This window comes from Oryza sativa, chromosome 2 (assembly GCF_034140825.1).
Source record: "Oryza sativa Japonica Group chromosome 2, ASM3414082v1".
Classification (NCBI taxonomy): domain Eukaryota; kingdom Viridiplantae; phylum Streptophyta; class Magnoliopsida; order Poales; family Poaceae; genus Oryza; species Oryza sativa.
Window position 1 is genome coordinate 27,259,115 of NC_089036.1, and position 18,237 is coordinate 27,277,351.

Here is an 18,237-nt window from a genome sequence, read left to right on the forward strand (position 1 = left end):
ACTCAATAAGACGTGGCCAAATTTGACACTATCGTCAAAAATAATCTTTGATTTTAAATTTCTCATAAAGCAACCAAATCATAATCATATAAAAGTAAATTAAAATATTAATATAATGATATTGTTTTCATAAAATAAAATTTATTTTATAATAAAATAATTATTTATCAAACATTTAAAGTGTTGAATCTAAATATACATGCGTGCCTTATTTAGTGGGACGGAGGGAGTACGTGGTGTGTGCACGGAGCATTTTACCTGGCCAAAGCCAGTAGCGAACCCCCGCACTGGTTCCTTCCACCCACCGGGACCGACGACGCGTAGGGGTAGCCCACCCTCCCACTGACAAGCACGGTCACGGAATCCACGTCACGCTCGGCGCGGCCGCGTCTTTGTCAGCGTGGAGCTGGAGTCTTGTCAGCGTCGACGCGTCGGGCCCCCCCCCCCCCCCACCCGTCGCCCGCACCGCGCCCTGACGCCCCCCTCCCCTGCTGGTCCGTCCAGGTCCGTCCACCCCGCACGCCGCCGCTACGAAACAGCCCTCCTCCCTCCTCGCCGCCGACCCCGTCCACGGTTACTGACCTCCCCAACCCCCCACCCGCTTTTCTCCCGGACAGCGACGTACTCGGCCCAACCCCCGCTCGCGCCGTCCGCGTCCGCGTCCCGTCCCGCGCCGAGCCGACTGTGAGTTGAGTCAGCTAAGCTACATCCAGTGCGTTCGCTTTAGCGCTTTATTACTACTTGTACCACTACTAGTAGTGCTAGTGTGCTATACTGCCCTGCTGGTAGCCTGGTACCCAGCGCCCACCTTCGCTGAGCGTTCGACGCCGAGTGAGTACTGAGTGCGTCCAGCCCGTCGCCGTCCGTCGTCATCGCCGCGAAAAGCGCCCGCCCGCGGTGCAGCCATCGCCCATCATAAAAATACAGTGTGGTTGTCTCCCGCACGTGCCGGAACGCAACTTGGAGCTCTTTCTTTCTTTTTTCCCGCCTCCTGAGAGAACACAACTTTGCAGATATGCAGTACTAGTAATCAGTTGATGGTTGCCGCGTAGATACAGAGAGGGTGAACTTGACGGCGAAGGAAAACGAACAAAAATATTTTTTTTCTTGTAACTTGTGTGTGCTCGAGCATCTGCCCTGTAGCCCCTTGACGACCGGAAGAGCCAACGCGAGAGCTTTCGTAGAGTACCGTCTTTTTTATCGATGAAAGAAACCGCCGCAGATACGTTCACGGACATTACAGCGATTCGCGATGTTTGGTGTCCGCAACCGAAACGAAGAGGATGAGATAAACAAATGTTTGAAGGCAATCTTGCGCAACTGAACCTATAAACAAGCCATTGAACAGAATAACCAGTGGGCATGCATGCTGCTGCACCCTGATACAATAATGCATCTCCTAGAAACCAAAAAAGAATCATATACAGCTAGAAATCAGCTCGCCGTATCTTGGAGGTGAACTGAATCCAAGGCCAAGTCAAGGAGAAACAAAAAATGTGATAATTCCCCCCAAGGGCCAATTTCGACCACAAAGATTTGATAATATTCTGACTGAAACAGACCTCCATTTTTAGAGCATAAAAAGATTTAGATGATATATTCTGACTGAAACAGGCCTCCATCTCTTTGTCATGAAAATTCTGCTTCATAACTGCATACAAATAGAATACAACACACAGGTCGGTGGCTAGCCTACTTCACGACGATGTTAACACAAGTCCTTGTTAACAAACGTGCAACTTCAATCATCCATCAAATTTTCTTTTTCACCATCCAACACTAAAGATATGGTATAGCGTCATTTTTTTTAAGAGGGGTTAATACTGAAACGTCAGTGCTGGCGACCTGATGCCTTGGGGGAAAATTGTTGGCCAAGTCGGATCCACGAGGGTACCAGATGACTCCTGGATGTCTCAACGTTTTCGAGTCGCCTGCGACCACCTAACGCCCAGCTAGCAACTGCCAAAAGACAATCGAAGACGAACATGACTACATGAGCATAAAAAAAAACTGGGGCAACTGAACGAGCATGAGCATAAAATAATATAGAGAAGAACATGAACATGTGGAATCGGCCAATGGGCGTGCACTGTATCTGCATCTGTAATTGACTATACCTAATTGGGAAAAGAATACCATGCACTTCCTCTTGTTGGATTGGTCTCCTCGCTGCCTCGACAGTTGCTAGGTGCGCTAGCTCATCTCGTGCTTCCCAAAGATGCCTACAAGAACAACAGGCACATGAGGTCACTGGTCAGTAAGCAGCCAATAGGGTCTTGAATTCTGATTTACACAGCATTCTAAATGTACTGATGCTCCAGTTACATGTCACTTGTCAGCAAGTAGCCAGTACGATCTTGAACTCTGATTTACACAGCGTTCTAAATGTAATGATGCTTCTGTTACATGTACTAATAATGAACAAGACAGGTCAACTACGAAGTGGCAAAAAAAAAAGAGAGCCAATAGAACAATTTATACTTTTGTAGTATTGCAGTCAAATTTACTCACAGTTTTGTGCATACTTCTAACAATTTGAAAGTGCAAGGAAGTAAGTTACTTTGGATCTGATTGGCCAGCAATCAATCCTGTAACAGCAAAGTAAACTTATTTAGAACTACATGCCTGTCCTTGGATCCACAGGGAATTCGGATAACTATGGAGACTGGATGATTAAAGAACTGCAAGCCAGCAAACAATGCTCATCTCATCGTTTTGGTTTTCCTTATCACTATAATAAACAAACCCCACTCGTCACTTTCCAAACAAACCAGCAAGAGAAGCAGCAGCAACTTTGCAATATACCGGGGAAGATTATGGATCCACAGGTTAGTCTGTATGACAAAAATAGTTCAACTAGGCAGATGAACAAAACTAAAAAACAAAAACTCAATTTGCAGTTCATCCCTTCTCACTTTGACCAAAATGAGCATGACCATATTATTGATGCACTTTAATGATCTGAGATTGCATAAAGTTCCAAGATATTTGCAAAGTTGCAGAAAGTAATGTTAGAAATTAGCTTTTTTGTGATTAATGGAAATTCTACAGGAATGCAAGGGCAGTAAGATACCGTAAGCACCATCTAGTTATGTTAGGCCATAGTGGTAAAATCTAAAAAGTGGATGTTTTTACCCCCCCCCCCCCCACCCCCACAAAAAAAAAAGGAAAGAAGAAGAAGTTTATAAGATTGGCATGCTGATCAAGAAAAAGAGATATTAAAGAAATAAAGTCAAGTGGTTATCTGATGAATGTAAAGGAACAAATAGGACTGTCTTATGCATTCATGTGAACCAACAAGAGAAAAAAAAACCTTGAGGCTAAAGCAATGTAGACTCATCAACACAACTTTGTTTTCTCCCCTGAGGTTAAAGCAGAAGAAAACGATATGGACTCAACAGCACAACTTCTGTGAGATCTGTTATAGTCATCAGTCATCAAGTGCAAGTGTGCAACTGCCAGACTGGAAGCAACAAGAACCCTAGAAGCCATGAATGCATCATTCCTCAAAAGGGCCATTCAACGCAGTGGATCTACTATGTGCACATTTGGATCTTTGGATGCATTTCTGGAGACCATCACCTAACCCAACAGTGCCATTCTCACATGGAAGCATTGTGAAGATACTGTTCTTTAGGACCATGATGAGTTAACAATGAGAACTAATAGAAGATCTGCTATTTACTTAGTATATATACTGTAGGTCGTAAGTTAAGCTTCTCATGGACTGGACCACCAGAATAGATACTTTTTTTATTGTTTAGATGGCTAGGAAATCATGATACTTTGGACCATAAAGTTATAGACTTCTGTTCCAACTAGTGTGTGCTATAAGCTACACCTGATTAAGATTCCTCAGAAATTTCCAGAATAAAAAGGAAAATTTGCAAGCAACAGTGAGTACATGAGGTTAAGAAGTTATTTTTTTCAAAAGTAGACCAGAGCCAAGAGATCCGAGAAGCATTGAAGAATCAGAGAGTATGCATCTAATATACATCTCACAACTATTGCCATCTGTTGATATTACAAACACAAGAATTATCTTTGGTTCACTTAATGCACAATAGCATGCAGGTCGGCTGAGCTTTCATGAAACAACATTTGAACATTCAAGATCTGAAGAAACAAAGTTAAAGTGCTGAATCAATGCAAGGTAGATTGCCTATCTAGTACTTCCTCCGTTTCATAATGTAAGTCATTCTAGCATTGCCCATATTCATATAGATGTTAATGAATCTAGGCACACATATATGTCTAGATTCATTAACATCAATATGAATGTGGAAAATGCTAGAATGACTTACATTGTGAAACGGAGGGAGTAGATGCTAATCGCTGCTGCCTCCAAAATAGGTGCCACCCTTGGCTCCTCTTAACCACCCCCATGGGCCACTAGAGCCAACCGTGGTGCTACCACTACAGGAAATGCAGTGTTATTGTGACCACTGATTCTGACATTGCCATCCCATGGGAACATCGCCAAAGCCAGCCATGGCGTAGCTGTACCCATGAAATGGCAGCTCAAGGACAAGATGCTTACCAAGAGGGGGAGAAGCTGCTGTTTACCAATTCCAGCATGGGTCCATGTGGTTAATTGGTTATTGCAGTGATGCAACTTCAGTGCACATACTACATACAAGAACACGGCTAGTATTTCTTAGCTACCAAGTTATCGTCAGTATTAGGTTCTTGTACAGATGGAGTGCAGTAAACTCTATCTTGGTTAACTAGAATAGATTGAGTTGTGGGGGGGCCAAACCTCTATACAAAATTGCAATAGTCTGCACCCTCCCACATTGACCCACCCTGTGGAGATGCCTCCATGGCACCATAGCCCCATTTGGGTCACAGGACACATCGACTAGGCTGAATGGCACTTATCCCAACCACGCTAATCACAAGTCAAAAGTCAAAACCCCTTGCTTGATTTCTAAGTTTAAAGGCAATGTTGGCCCTTTCAGAACGGAACAGTGTTCTAAACAGAGTAACAGTCAACACAAATGCGTCGCTTCACCAATCTCGACAGAATTCAAGTAAATTACTCTCGTCAGCAAATTATATATACCAATTTTTCAAATCGCAATATGGAATTGTACTTATGAAAAAGGCTTGCCTTGAGATATATAATATACATATATCTATTACTTTTGGTGGTGCCTGCAAAAAGTAAGAGAAGACTTTACTTTTTCCTAGCCCCCACAGGCCAAACTTCACACAAGAAAAATATGATAATCGAATACCCTTATTATGGATTTTTTTTCATCGCTCTAGACAATAGGAATAACGTCTTTTAGAGGCATTAAAAATATATAGAACAAACTATTTTTATAAAAAAAATCATTGCAACGCACGGGCATTATGCTAGTGTAGTCAAATTTTACTAATCATGGAAGCACTAAGTGACTGATTCTGGCTAGTAAAATTAGGACCCACCCCCCCCCCCCCAAAAAAAAAAAAGGAGGGTGGGGTGGGGAGTATGGGTTTGGCAAACAGTGTTGACTAACTGATAATTCGCATTTCTGTGACACAACTACTAGACAGTAAAACATCCAAAATGCATGTTAGGGCATAAGCCATTAGAGACTAGAGGCATAAATATGTATTCTAAATCCCAAGAAAACTCCAGAGACATTGAAAAATATTATTTCAGACAGGCCACATTTGTTCAAGTACAAATGGATTGAACCAGGAGCAAATAAGCACAATTAAACAACATCATCCAACAACTACTCCCTCCGTTTCACAATGTAAGTCATTCTAGCATTTCCCACATTCATATTGATATTAATAAATCTAGACATATATATCTATCTAGATTCATTAACATCAATATGAATATGGGAAATGCTAGAATGACTTACATTGTGAAACGGAGTAAGTAGCAAATAGCAGCAATACCACTAATTCGTTTGCTCTCGTAGAAAAATCATTTGACAATAGTTTGTAGGTTATAACTGTTGTTTCTGAATTAGACTTAGAAGCAGTTGTGGCTTAAACATAATGAGTTTGCTATCTTCCGATAATATTTGCTTTGTTATCTTGTGAAACATCACTTTTCCTGTGATTTAGCCTGATATGATCTGCAGGGAGCTGATACTGTTGTGTAAAATTTAAGTATTGTCTCAGTTTTAGCTAGTAGTATTTATCATAAACCAATTCTGTTACGAACAAACAAGAAGAATCTACACAAGCAACATACAGTAACACTTATACGTATGTAAACAATGTGCAAAAACGCAGCACCAGAATTCCTAAGGACACGAGAACTGATTTTTAGAGGAAATGCAGCGAGATGCAAAATTTGCAACCTTTTTCTAGTCTGCAAAGAATTAAGTGGCAAATAATAATCCAGCTAAGCTCATCCATAAAACATAGCATTTCCTCAATACAACTCCATCCATTCATAACATCCGGGTGAAATCAGAACAGGAAGAATCAAGCCTCGTATCACAATACCTCTAAGCAATAGAGAGACATCTACTCCAGGGTCTAACATATTCCGTCAGAAACAAGATCAAACACAACCCAAAAAAAAAATTAAAAATTAAGAGCCATCTTTTTCTTGACGATATTGTTTCATTCACTTGTAGCATTATCTCTAAAAGATTTTACATGGATATCCATCACTACTATCAATTCCTATCCAAGAAACCCAAGATTTTACACAACAGAAAGGGGAAAAAAAGTAGCAATAAGGAATAATCAGCTAGGCAAGAAGAGACTAACTACCGGGAGAGGCGCGGCACTGGTCGAAGCGGCGGAGCACCTCCGGGTCGTGCATGGAGAGCACGAAGCGCGAGAGCGCCTCGAGGAAGAGCGCCGCCTGGTACCCCCCGGCGGCGGCGACGAGCTCCGAAAGAACGCCTCGACGGAGCCTGTTGGCATCGAGGGCGACGTCCTTGAGCTCCTCCAAGAACGCCTCCACGTCAGCCGCGCCGGACACCTCGGCGGAGATGAAGGCCTCCTGGACACGGCGGAGGCGGTCGGAGATTGAGGGGACGGCCGCGCGGATCCGGCGGTCGACGCGGTCGGTAGCGGCGAGGAGCCGCGGGGAGGGCGAAAGCGACCGGAGGAGGGAGGTTACGAGGGACGGGTGGAGGTCGCCGACCCACAGGAAGGGGAGCTCGAGAGGCGAGCGCCAGTCTCCAGCGGAGACGGCCTGGGCGGGGTCCTGGCGGGCGGCGGCGTCGAGGGCGGACCAGTGCGCCTGGAAGTGGGCCTCGACGGCGGCGGCGGCGGAGGAAAGCGGGTCGTCCCAGCCTCCGGACGAGGAGGAGGAGGAGGAGGAGAGCGCGCGGCGGAGCAGGGGGAGGAGCGGCGAGCGGAGGGTGGATAGCCAGGCGGCGAAGAACTCCCGCATCGGCCGCCTGGCCCCCGGAGCCCCGCGACCAGGAGGAGGAGGAGGAGGAGGCCTCGGCATTCTTGCGGCTGCGGTGGCGCGGCGAGGGGAGGCGGTGGTTGGCCGTGCCCGGCGTTAGGGATTCCGGGGGAGATCGCCGCCGATTGGAGATTCGGAGGGAGGGAAGCGTGGGTGGGGAACGGAGACGGAGGTGGGCCTCGACTGCGAGTGATGTAGGAGAGTTATGGGCTGGCCCATTTTCTTTGTGTTTCTTTGACATTCAAACATGGTCTAAATCCAAAAAAAGTTTTATAATTTTTAATCATATTTTACAATATTTCCCTTTAATATATGATACAACTCCTAGTGCAAAGTGAAACAAGATATACTTTACTTGGTGCAATGTGTATTTAGTCTGTTGTACATCTATGTATATGATGTCCTATGATAAAAGAAAATGTATACGCTGTTCCTTGAGAGCAACTTTAGTTGGATCCATGAATACATCCTTGAACGGTTTTTAAGGTTGAGGGAAAAAAGTTTGTTGTTGTCCCTACTAGACCCCTGAAATAGAAATACACCTAAATCTTCCCACATCCTCATCTGTCTTTTATAAAAGGAGGACATCTCTGCCACGTTCACCCTTCTCATCCTTCATTCCTTCCGCCCTCCTCATCCTTCATTCCTTCCTTTGGCGCGGCCTTCACCGCACCGCCGGTCTTTTCTAACCATTTATGCGCCGACCGCTCCCTCCCTTCTCTACTCATTCTTGTACTCATTCTCGTATCATCTCGCTCGGCTAGCCTCTGCTCATTCTCGTATCATCGCCTCCGAGTGAAAATTCTTGCATCACCTCCCTCCCTCCGGTGAAACACGCCCGCAATTCACTTTAGGCGTTTAACATTTCTACTTAAGAGAAACGTCCAGGGTCTTCCGTCTAGCTACACAAGATGGTAGGCTAGACGACCTAGGTTCGAAGCTTTATCCCTTTTAATTATTTGATATTATATCCTTCCCTAATATTCACGGACATTTCTACTTAAGATAACACCCATGCCTTCATGGACATATTAATTCATTTTTAAAATTTAAGAAAGTTGTTTTAAAAAAATCATATTAATTCATTTTTAAAATTTAAAATAATTAATACTTAATTAATTATGCGTGCGCTAATGGCTCACCTCATTTTGCGGATCTTCTCAATCTTCTCTTTTCCTCTCCTCTCAATAACTCCTAATTGTCGCGGATTATTATCTACTTAGGTATAAGAATAAATTAAAAAACAAAATAATAAATAGATTTCAAAAGATTATTTAGCAATGCAGTAAAAAAATAAGAAAAAAATGCTTTTTAATACCATAGACCAAAAAATCCTATAAATAATCTGAAAAAACGGGGCCTCAGCCGCTACCCGTGTGGCTTACATGAACGATGAACCCGGCCGTAACAAACAGCCCAGCGGCCCAGCCCACGCACGCCTCCGCGCCGCGCCTCAACACGACGGCGACCGAGCCGGCGCGGGCTGCTTCCGGCTCCTCTTCCGCAACGTCCCGCCGCAGCTCCGCCCCGACTCCGACGACGACGCCCTCCTCTTCCCGCTCTGCGAGGCCTCCGCCACGGCGGGGTCCTCTCCTCCTCCTCCTCCCCCCGCCGCCGCCGCGCTCCTCCGGTTCACGCGTAGCGCGCGGCGCAGCCCCTGATCGCTCTCCCCGAGATGCTTCACCTGCATCATCTCGTCATATCGATCGATCATGAGATCCCGGCTATTACATATTATCAGGGGAAACGAATTCGAATGCCGAGCAGGGGAGGATAGGAGTTTCACGCGAGTACGCGACGGCACCTGTACGGCTTATAATACCTTGCAGAAGAGGGAGCAGTAGTCGTGCCCGGACGGCAGCGGCCGCGCGCACGCGGCGCAGGGGTTCTCCACGCTCGCCGACCGCTTCCTCGCCGTGCGCTCGTTCAGGAACACCACCTCGTGGTCACTCAACGTGTGCGACTGCACGCCCGATACCATGTAGGAGTAAGACTCATGATCAGTACAGTACGTCTGTACGTGACGATCGAATTGGTAGCTAATTAAAGGAACGCTTGAAATGTGGCAACCCGAGATCGCTGTACCTGGATGCCGTTGCAATCGAATAGCTTTAGGTCGTCGACGCGGACGACGAAGCAGGACGCATACTTCCAAATCTGTTATATTTTCCTCCATGTCAGACCAAGTAAAGATCGGCCAAAAGCTCGAAACACGTACGGCGTCGACAGGGCATGGCTGGGGGGGGGGGGGGGCAGGGCATCTCACCGCGGAGAAACGAGGGACGGCGTCGTCGTATCAATTTACCTGTAGGACGCCGTGGGAGGCGTCGTGGGGGAGGCAGTGGCGGCAGAGCGCGGCGGCGCAGTCGACGCAGAAGTGGTTCTTGTCGTTCTTGCGCTCCCCCGGGTGCGCGCCGCACGAGTCGAAGAACTCCTCCGACAGCAGGCCGCGCAGCCACTGCGGGGCGCCGCGAACGGCCGGCGACTGCATCCAAGGTCACCGACGACGACGACGACGATCGAGCTGCGGGTTGGCACCACCGGCACGGTCAAGGCTGCGTGCTTAGACCACAGTGCGGCTCGAATGGATGGGATCATGGGATCGATCGAGGAATGCGGGCTTGAGACGATTGTCTCGATTCAAAAAGCGAAAAACTCGGTGGTTCGGCACCGCCATATGTGGGCGCGGCTGCTCTCATCGTCTCTGCTGCACGCATCTCTCGCGCTCTTCTGTTCTTGTCTCAGGCTCTAGCCTCTAGGCCACTCAATCACTCATCCTAGTCATAGGAAAGAAGTCCATCTGAGGTCCCTCAACTAAGTCCATCTTTTGTTGTTAAAGAAGTTTTATCTCGTGTTTGATTGGGACCAGGGGCGGATCCAGGAAAAAAAAATTTAGGGGGGGGGGGCTCAATTACACAATTTTTTCAACCTCCAGCCAACTAGGAACCTTTAGTTTATCATTCATCGTGAAAAAATCGAAGGGGGTGCTCCGGGGGTATCCATGAGTTTTGTGGGTGTAGGGGGGACTCAAGTCCCCCTGCACCCCGCACCTACGTTGGATCCGCCTCTGATTGGGACTTGTATCAACCCAAAGGTATAAATATTCAGGGTCATTGTAATCTATCTACACAAATCGATACAATTACTTTTGGCGCATTGCCACCTTTTATTCCAGCAAGTTCTTAGTTTCGAGTTACGTTGCATCGTTTCAATCTCTGGTGAGGAGGTAAGTTCGGTCAATTGTATTATACTGTTGTTTGGAGTCATAATGGCATAGTTATGGCTTTCTCAGTTAAATCCGATATTCTAACTAAGTTGGTGTTTCTCTAATCATACTGTTGTTTTTTATTGATCAATATATTCGTCGCGTTTGCGTAGATCTATCGGCTAAATAAGTTTATTATCGTCAATATTATACTGTCTCAGTTAGGTCCGATCTATTAGGGCTTGTTCACTTTGCTACCATTTTCAACCTTACCAAGTTTTGGCAAATCTAAATTTTGGTAAGGTTGCCAAATTTTGGCAAGATTTAATATGTACCTATTAAAATTTAGTAACAAACTAAATGTAGTCACTTTTTTTTTAACTTTGCCAAAAAAAAGGTAAGGTTGAAAATGGTAGCAAAGTGAACAAGCCCTTAATTTGCTACTAATAAGTTTAATTTTAGTAAACCGATAGATTTTTATGCAATATTCCATCATAGTTCTAGCCGATAAGTTATCAACATTATGAGTTTTAGCTATTAAATGTATGGGCAAACTAGTTGATGTACATGTGAATCTACTTACATGGGATTTCCATCCGATGTATGCTTTAACCATTGGAGTTGCATCTATCACACTATGTCAATATTAGTTGATTGGTTCATTGGTTCAATTCTTTCTATCAATTCTTGTAAATTGAAGGATCAAATTAATTGACACGCCATGAACCCCAACTTTAGAACTTGCATTGGATTTAAGCAGATCTCTCAAATCTTTCTATGCCACGACATATTTTGTGTCAAAAAAAATATCATAATTGTTAATACAGATCCTCTATGATCGACTTTGTGGTTGAGGGAAGAGACTCAGTCTCAACCTGCAGTAGAGGGAGGTCAAATAAACGTTTTCACTCATACAACAAACAGTACTAGGAGAATTGTCATGCCGTATTGGGCCCCCATATTCGTGGGCCTGAAGCTACGGCCCGCCTGTATATGATGCTCTGGATTCTTGCATGGACAGCCCAAGCACTAACAAGCAAGGCCCACGAGCCCCAAGCTCCCAAGCCAGCCCAGCCAGGTTTCGATTCGTGATCGGTGCAGATGCGGTCTACCGGTCTACCCGTCTCCGGCGCTACGGGATTCGATCTGAGCCGCACAAAATGAACGGACGGCTGGAGATGTCCACAGGTCTGGAATTGGGGAGCGGTTCCGGTAGGGCCGGTGGCCTCCCCGTCGGCGATCGCCGCTCGCGTCGCCGCCGACGACACCAGGAGCTCCGCCTGCCCGCCGCGCGCAGGAGGAGGCGAGGTTGGAAGGCGGTCACTCTGGCGTGGTACGTACTGAGCTCGTCTGGTCTTTCTCGTGCCTCCGGCTCCGCTTCGTTCGTCAACTAGGGTTTCCATGTTCATCGCTTCGACGCTTCCTGTAACTTCAGTGTGGGCTTCTCTTTGTTAGGTGTGGTTGAATCATGTGAAGTTTATGGCGTGCAGTTTTTCTTCATTAGATTACAGACTCCAGGAAAAATGATAATGGTCGCAATTTGCAGACGTTTCACTGCAATGGAGTACAGAGAGGTCAGGAGGAGCATTTGATGAATCAAGTAAAGGTGTACAGAAAAATAAGCCTACTGGTTCGGAACTTTTCATCTCTATTTCCATTAAGAGGTCAGGAGGAGGCTGGGTGGTGAGGTTGTACAATTTTCTTTATCTTTTTTTTTCCCATTTCAATCGCACGCTAATAATTATTTGGGTTTAAATCATATATTCCAGTCACTATCAACTAATTAGAATTAAAAACAATTCTAGTGCTACATTTCTAATCTGGGCATGTTTTGATGGTATAGAACCGAAATGTCCGTCGTCTTTAATCAATGCCGTTTAGATCATTGGGAACAATTGAGCTGGTGAAGCAGGGAATTAACCATTATGGGGGTTAGAATTGCTATAGTACCTAGACTATGTGAAAATCGCTGATAGAGCAATCTTTCATTTGTTTTAGCTAAGAATATGAGATTGACAATGCAAAAGCTAAATAAGTTTACTGGGGTAAACATGGCCAGTATTGTGATTTAAAGAATTATCAGTAGGAAACATGGTGATAGTAACATGTATGCTAGTTACTACTATTCATTTACACTTGAAGTTGGTTTTCCTTCATAACTTTTTGCAAGGTTTGATTGGTTTTAATTTATGTGCTTGCCCACCCAAATTCAAGGTAAACCATCAGTTTCAATGATTATATGGGCACCAGTCCTTGCCACAGTCCAAATCTCCTTGCTTACCTCGGTCCATGCTTAGTCATCTTGTCTGTTCATCTCATCATGTTTTCCTGATGACCATGTGACATGTCACACAAATGTACAGAATTCAATAGAAGTCAGTTTTTGAGTACTCATATCCGTGGTCTGTCAGTGAATTGTGAAAAGGTAAATATGTCCATGTTTCTTAGCTCCGGTTTGCTCCATTCAATTAATTTCTCCAGGCCTTATGTCTTCTCAGAGGCATACATTGCATACAGATATGTATTGAAAACATTCCTTTGCCTGCATTCACAGTCACATTTACATGGGTGCAGACAAAGTGTGGGAATTTGGATGCGAAGCAACCATGTTTATTGTGCGATCAGCGTTCGGCAGGTCAGTCTGATAATGCAGCGTATCTGTACCACCGCTGTGTGCATGTGGATGGCCGCTCTGAGGCGTGACATGTCGTAGTCACCTATGCAGGTATTTGCACAGTTCTGATTTAATTATTGATCTGTGTACTGAAATAACAGTATATCAACCCAAATGAGTAAGCTATAATCCTTTTGGAACCGTCTTACTACTTTTGCTTGTGATAACATCATTTAGCTTCCTGGAATAGTTCATATATGTTTCTTGCTTCTTCAATTTTACATTGCAGGAATGCATGGTATGATTGTATAACTTGTTACTCAACTTCCGAAGTCCTAACGGCATTTCAAATGAGCTTCCAAATTGTTGAATTTGCTCTTCAAGGAAAATCCACTAGAAAAAAAATGTTGCTGACAATACCCAATGACAGGTGGATCCTGCTGCAGTTTACATCGGCATGTAGCAATTTGGTTCGATGATACTGCTCTGATGTCCTTGACGAGGAGGGAAATAAGGGTATTCTTTATGACCGTTTTGTCTGTAATTGCACCAGTAAAGAATGGAGAACTCTATATCTGAACATTTTGGGCTTTAGTTTTACCTCTTCTGAAACTTCTGATGACAATTTCTTCTGCATTTTTTCATGTTCCAGGTATATAAAATAAACCCGTATCGACCTTTGTCTGTCTGCTGTTTGTGGTGTCCTACATTGCAGGAGCTAATCTGATTTGAATTTTTATGTTTTTAGAACAAGTTAAGAAAGCAAGCAGTTGTGCCAAACAAGGGAGTACAAAGCAGTTGGGTCATAAAAATTCAGGACAGGATCTGTTCCTCTGTGCGTGCACTCTGAAACATATGCCATCATAGTGTTCATAACCACTGGCCCATTCAAGGGATGAGCTTATTTAAGAGAGCCACAGAAGAACTTCTGAAATGACCAGGGAAAAGATGCAAAAGCCGTGATATTGTGGTAGTAGTACACAAAGACATTCCTTCGTCATTGATCTCCAACGGGAGCAGTGTCTGATTACACAGTAACCGACCTACTCAAGCAATCATGCGTGTTCGTTGCTTAAAGGATGGCTTTTCTTTGCTTTGCAAGTCTTGATCCCTTCCTGTTCCTCCAATGGCAAGCAAAAGCTATGGCTTACCCAGCACTTTTGAGTTAGGACTATGGCTATTATGTGAAGAGCCATCAGTTTACTTGTACGGAAAATAAAAGCGAAGCTGGCATAGTGATGTAATAATGGTATGTATGTCACTAACAATCTCCAGTGTGGCGTCTTCAGTAACATAGTGTTGTTCAGTTAGTTTGCACTCTTGTTTTCATGTGTTTTACTAGCATAGATGGTCAGGGTTGTTCTACCATTTCCTTGTCACTGGACAACTGAGTAGATCACAATTATAGCTACCAATAAATGAGGTCGCTGCTGGTTTGCTGGGGTAGCACTTCACAAAGAGAGACTATTCAATTTTGGATATCATTTTCTGTCAGTGGCCACCTGCTAATTTGTTCGGCGTTTCATGCTGGATAAAAGAAGTGCACATCAAGAAGAGGAGTAACTATAACCATGTGATGGACCGAATGAACTTATGATACATCATGTGTTTTACTATCTCTCTAGGTCAGAAATACTAGGACAACCCAGATGAGGAACAGTACTTCTTGTTGCTGTAGCTTGGACTTAAAAGGCCAGTCATGTGCTGAACTGCAGATACTTGATGTGCTCTCTTACCTTCAGGATTAAACAAGTGACTGCTTCCTTCATTGCAGTTGGGTTTTATTTCCAGTTTAATGAGCCTATGATTCTGTGAGTCGTCTTCTCTGCATAGTATTATAAACAGAAGAATAGAAGCTAGCATCTGCTGCTTGCTGGAAGTAAAATATTGCTAACACAGGTTCCTGCATCAAGACAACAGTGGTGGAGGTGGGGGACCTTTGGAGCAGGAGTTTAGGACCGACGCATGGCCCCTCCTTGTGCATGCATCATTGTACATATATGTACGTATACCTGTACATTCATATTTACGAGTATATACTACTACATTTAAAGAACACTTGATCATGCTTTCAAATGTATCTTTCAGACTTTCACCGTACCGTCCGCAATTGTGGTCCAAGCACTGTTACAACTGAGTATGTGTACCTTTGAGAAGGTGATTCAAACTTCAGTCATGGCACCTTGAGTTTGCTACTCATTTGGGTTGCCTGGCTTTTAAGGCCTTGAGAAGTTTGAGCTTTTCAAGTAACTTGTGCAGGTGTGCTTTATACATGGATTCCCCTTTATTTGGGTAGATTCAGTTGGACGACAAAGTGAGCACAAACTATACCTGAAAGCTGAAAGAGAAAAAGAGGATCAGGGATTGGAAGGATGGATTCAAGCTTTAGACAGAACATGTTGTAATGTCGCCTGAAAAGCTTGCGCACGGTTTGAGTGGTAGCTGCTTTGCTTAGTTACAAACTCTAGGTTTGATCTTTCTAAAAATCGTAAATTAGGAATGTGTAATCTTGCGGAACTGCTATTGACAGAGTGTACAAATGGTGAAATGGGTCAAAGTTGCCGGTCTTAAAATCGGAATGGTTTCTTTCAGCTCATTCCAATGCAGAAACCAAGTTCAGTCAAGCCAGATGTTCTCAAAAGAGCATTACATGGATAACATTTTCGGGGAAGTAAAAAGCCATTGTTCATGATCGCAAGCTCGCAAGAAAAGCAATGCCGGTGATGATGGCGATGGTACAGCACTAGTGGCTGGGCCGTAATCAGTAAGTATGGAGCAAGAACTCGAAGCTGTATACCCGTATATTGCATTTCTCAGTTCATAAATATAACGAGATGCTAGCATACTTATCTATTGCTGCCTTCGAAGAAAAGGCGCCAAAGGATGAGCAATAAGCACGCGAGTATATTGCTCATGATTATTCAATCGCCCAGCAGGGCAGTGCTTGGGTTGTGGCAATATTCAACCAGCAGAGACGATCTGTTTCTGAAGACCGGAGACGATGATAACATACGAGCCTGACATCCAGGGTATCCATATTCATCTCTGAATAACCTGCCTATTGAAAATCCGCTTCTCGGTTTCTACGATCCCGATACTGCCTAGTATATCTTAATATGCCCCCGTACTCTACTTACTTGAGAAAAATCCATACATAGGCAGATTTTGCATTTGATTATTTGAAACAATATTCTTCGTACAAACCCTTGTGCAACATATTCACACGTGCCACACCACAGTCCACAGCTGATGGTAAAAGAGATCCTTCTGGAAATAAGCTGTAGAATGGCTGTATTTTCGTTATAAAAAGATAAAATAAAATTATGGTAAACGCCGCTGTTCTCCGCGAAACCATCCAAACTCCTAATCCGTAGCAGAGTGAAGTACTCACATGGCGAACAGGCGCCTGAATTAATGACGAGCCCAGCCCAGCTGCTGAGCAAGTGTGCCAAACCCGAACGCCTCCATTAACGCGGCGCCCCTAGCTCTCTCCTGCTCACTTGCCCAGCAGCCAGGCAGCACTGCCTCTGCCTGCGCCCCGCGACACGCCGTCCCAAGCGAGCGCGGCGTCGCGGTCCCTCGCGTCGCTCGCTCTGATGATCTGATGCCCCATGGCCAAGCCGTCGCCTTGCCTCCATCCATTCCTTTTGTCTTTCCTGATTTCCTCCCGCCCGGAGGAAAAGCCTAAAAAGCCTCTCCCTCCCCGTCGAACACGACAACTCCAGGGAATAAACAACATCACCACAAACGCCACACGCTGCAGTGCAGAGGACGCAATCCAACAATGCGGTGCACATCAGGCGGCTGTGCGCCTGTGCGGGGTGCAGCACAGTGGCTGTACATGCCTTGAACTCACTCGCAGAAGATGTACAGCGATGGGGAGAGAGATTAATTGGATTTGGACAGGGGTAATCATAACTGATGAGATCATTTTACACACACCTAGCTATGCAGTTAATGGCGGTTGGTTGATTAATTAACCCATGAGCAGTGACAAAAATTAGCGGGCAGGGGGTTATCGGGACGTTTTTACAGCTTGTAGATGATGAGGAAGCAGGGGAGCACGGCTCGCCGGTCGAACACCACCAGCTCGCCCTTGCCGGCGCGGACGGAGTCGTACTCCTTGCTGGGCACGGGCTCGGCGTCGGCTCCGGCGCCGGAGGTTGCTGGCCCATCCGCCACGCGGCCGGCGATCACCCTGCACAGGAACATGGCCCGCCTGCCGGACGCCGGCCCGCGCCCGTTGGCGTGCGCGCCGCCGCTGCCGTCGAACGTCCGGATACGCAGCGCGTCCTCGCCCGCGGCCGAGGAGCACCCGTCATCAGGCGGCGCCGGGGAGAAGCGCATCATCTCGTTGCCGTCGGCGGCGCTGCGGGAGGCCCCACCGGCCCGAGCGCGCACGGCGGCGCGGTAGTCCTCGAAGCGCGCCACGGCGCGCGCGGGGTTGTGGACGCGGAACAGCATCTCCACCTCTGCCGTTGACGCGCCGGCGGCGGCGGTGGAAGCTACCGCGGCGGGCAAAGCCGCCTGTGTCGCCGGAAGCGGAGACCACGACGAGAGGAAGATAATCTCGACAACCTGCCGCGACGAGTGCCCCGCCGGGAGCTCGGTGAGCGCCGGGACCGGACCAAGCGGGACAGGAGGAGGCGACGACGGCGGAACGGATGCCGCCTTAGCCTTGGGCTTCCTCGGCTTGGCCGGACTTACCTTCGAACTCGCCGCCGGCTTGGCCTTAGACGACGATGACGACGACGACGAGACGTTCTTGTGGTTGTGGGCGTCGCCGGAGCTAGCGCAGCTGGAGCGAGGCAGGTGCAGGTGGGGCTTCTTGGGCAGCGCCGTGATGGCCGCGGCGACGTCTCCAATCGCCGTGGACTTACAATGGAACGACCGGACCCAGCTCCCCGCCGCCATCGGGCGGCGGCGGCGTGGCGGAAGCTTCTCCGGCATTTAGTAGTGACCGGTCACCGGTGGTGTAGTTAGTAGTAGTAAGCTAGCTGGAGAGAAGTGGAGAGGACGTACGCTTATTATGGTACTAGT

General features: G+C 46.2%; 3 protein-coding genes and 1 long non-coding RNA gene across 7 annotated transcripts; 1 reads left to right on the forward strand and 3 right to left on the reverse strand.

The window, feature by feature from the left end:
- Positions 1-6,564: 6,564 nt before the first annotated feature.
- LOC4330222 (protein INAPERTURATE POLLEN1) lies at positions 6,565-7,572 on the reverse strand. The gene has a single exon (NM_001416804.1). The coding sequence runs from the start codon at positions 7,418-7,420 to the stop codon at positions 6,722-6,724; it is 699 nt and encodes a 232-aa protein (NP_001403733.1). The 5' UTR covers positions 7,421-7,572; the 3' UTR covers positions 6,565-6,721.
- A 1,038-nt stretch (positions 7,573-8,610) lies between these two features.
- On the reverse strand, positions 8,611-10,003 carry LOC107276618 (protein RGF1 INDUCIBLE TRANSCRIPTION FACTOR 1). The gene is made up of 4 exons (XM_026022680.2): positions 9,684-10,003; positions 9,464-9,535; positions 9,201-9,341; positions 8,611-9,062 (listed from the first exon to the last, which is right to left on the reverse strand). Exons 1-4 carry the CDS (start codon positions 9,867-9,869, stop codon positions 8,832-8,834), a joined length of 630 nt encoding a protein of 209 aa, XP_025878465.1. The 5' UTR covers positions 9,870-10,003; the 3' UTR covers positions 8,611-8,831.
- Positions 10,004-11,769: 1,766 nt separating this feature from the next.
- LOC4330223 (uncharacterized) lies at positions 11,770-15,793 on the forward strand. Of its 4 annotated transcripts, none has more exons than XR_010739572.1 (9): positions 11,770-12,038; positions 12,130-12,213; positions 12,947-13,008; positions 13,158-13,308; positions 13,628-13,849; positions 13,946-15,008; positions 15,097-15,199; positions 15,286-15,354; positions 15,457-15,793. It is a non-coding gene; the product is annotated as an uncharacterized lncRNA (long non-coding RNA). The 4 variants fall into 4 exon arrangements; XR_010739570.1 differs by having other exon boundaries at positions 11,770-11,916; XR_010739569.1 differs by lacking the exon at positions 12,947-13,008 and having other exon boundaries at positions 11,770-11,916; positions 12,130-12,271.
- Positions 15,794-16,334: 541 nt separating this feature from the next.
- On the reverse strand, positions 16,335-18,231 carry LOC107276942 (uncharacterized). Its single transcript, XM_015771806.3, has one exon. It carries the CDS (start codon positions 18,145-18,147, stop codon positions 17,227-17,229), a length of 921 nt encoding a protein of 306 aa, XP_015627292.1. The 5' UTR covers positions 18,148-18,231; the 3' UTR covers positions 16,335-17,226.
- Between the last annotated feature and the right edge of the window lie 6 nt (positions 18,232-18,237).

Excerpts from the sequence above, each read along its gene's own strand:
- LOC4330222 (NM_001416804.1), bottom strand. The coding sequence starts at position 7,420 with ATGCCGAGGCCTCCTCCTCCTCCTCCTCCTGGTCGCGGGGCTCCGGGG.
- LOC107276618 (XM_026022680.2), bottom strand. The coding sequence starts at position 9,869 with ATGCAGTCGCCGGCCGTTCGCGGCGCCCCGCAGTGGCTGCGCGGCCTG. Across the intron at positions 9,536-9,683 it reads CCTCCCACGGCGTCCTACAG|ATTTGGAAGTATGCGTCCTG; the intron begins GTAAATTGATAC and ends AAAATATAACAG. Across the intron at positions 9,342-9,463 it reads TCGATTGCAACGGCATCCAG|TCGCACACGTTGAGTGACCA; the intron begins GTACAGCGATCT and ends TCGGGCGTGCAG.
- LOC107276942 (XM_015771806.3), bottom strand. The coding sequence starts at position 18,147 with ATGCCGGAGAAGCTTCCGCCACGCCGCCGCCGCCCGATGGCGGCGGGG.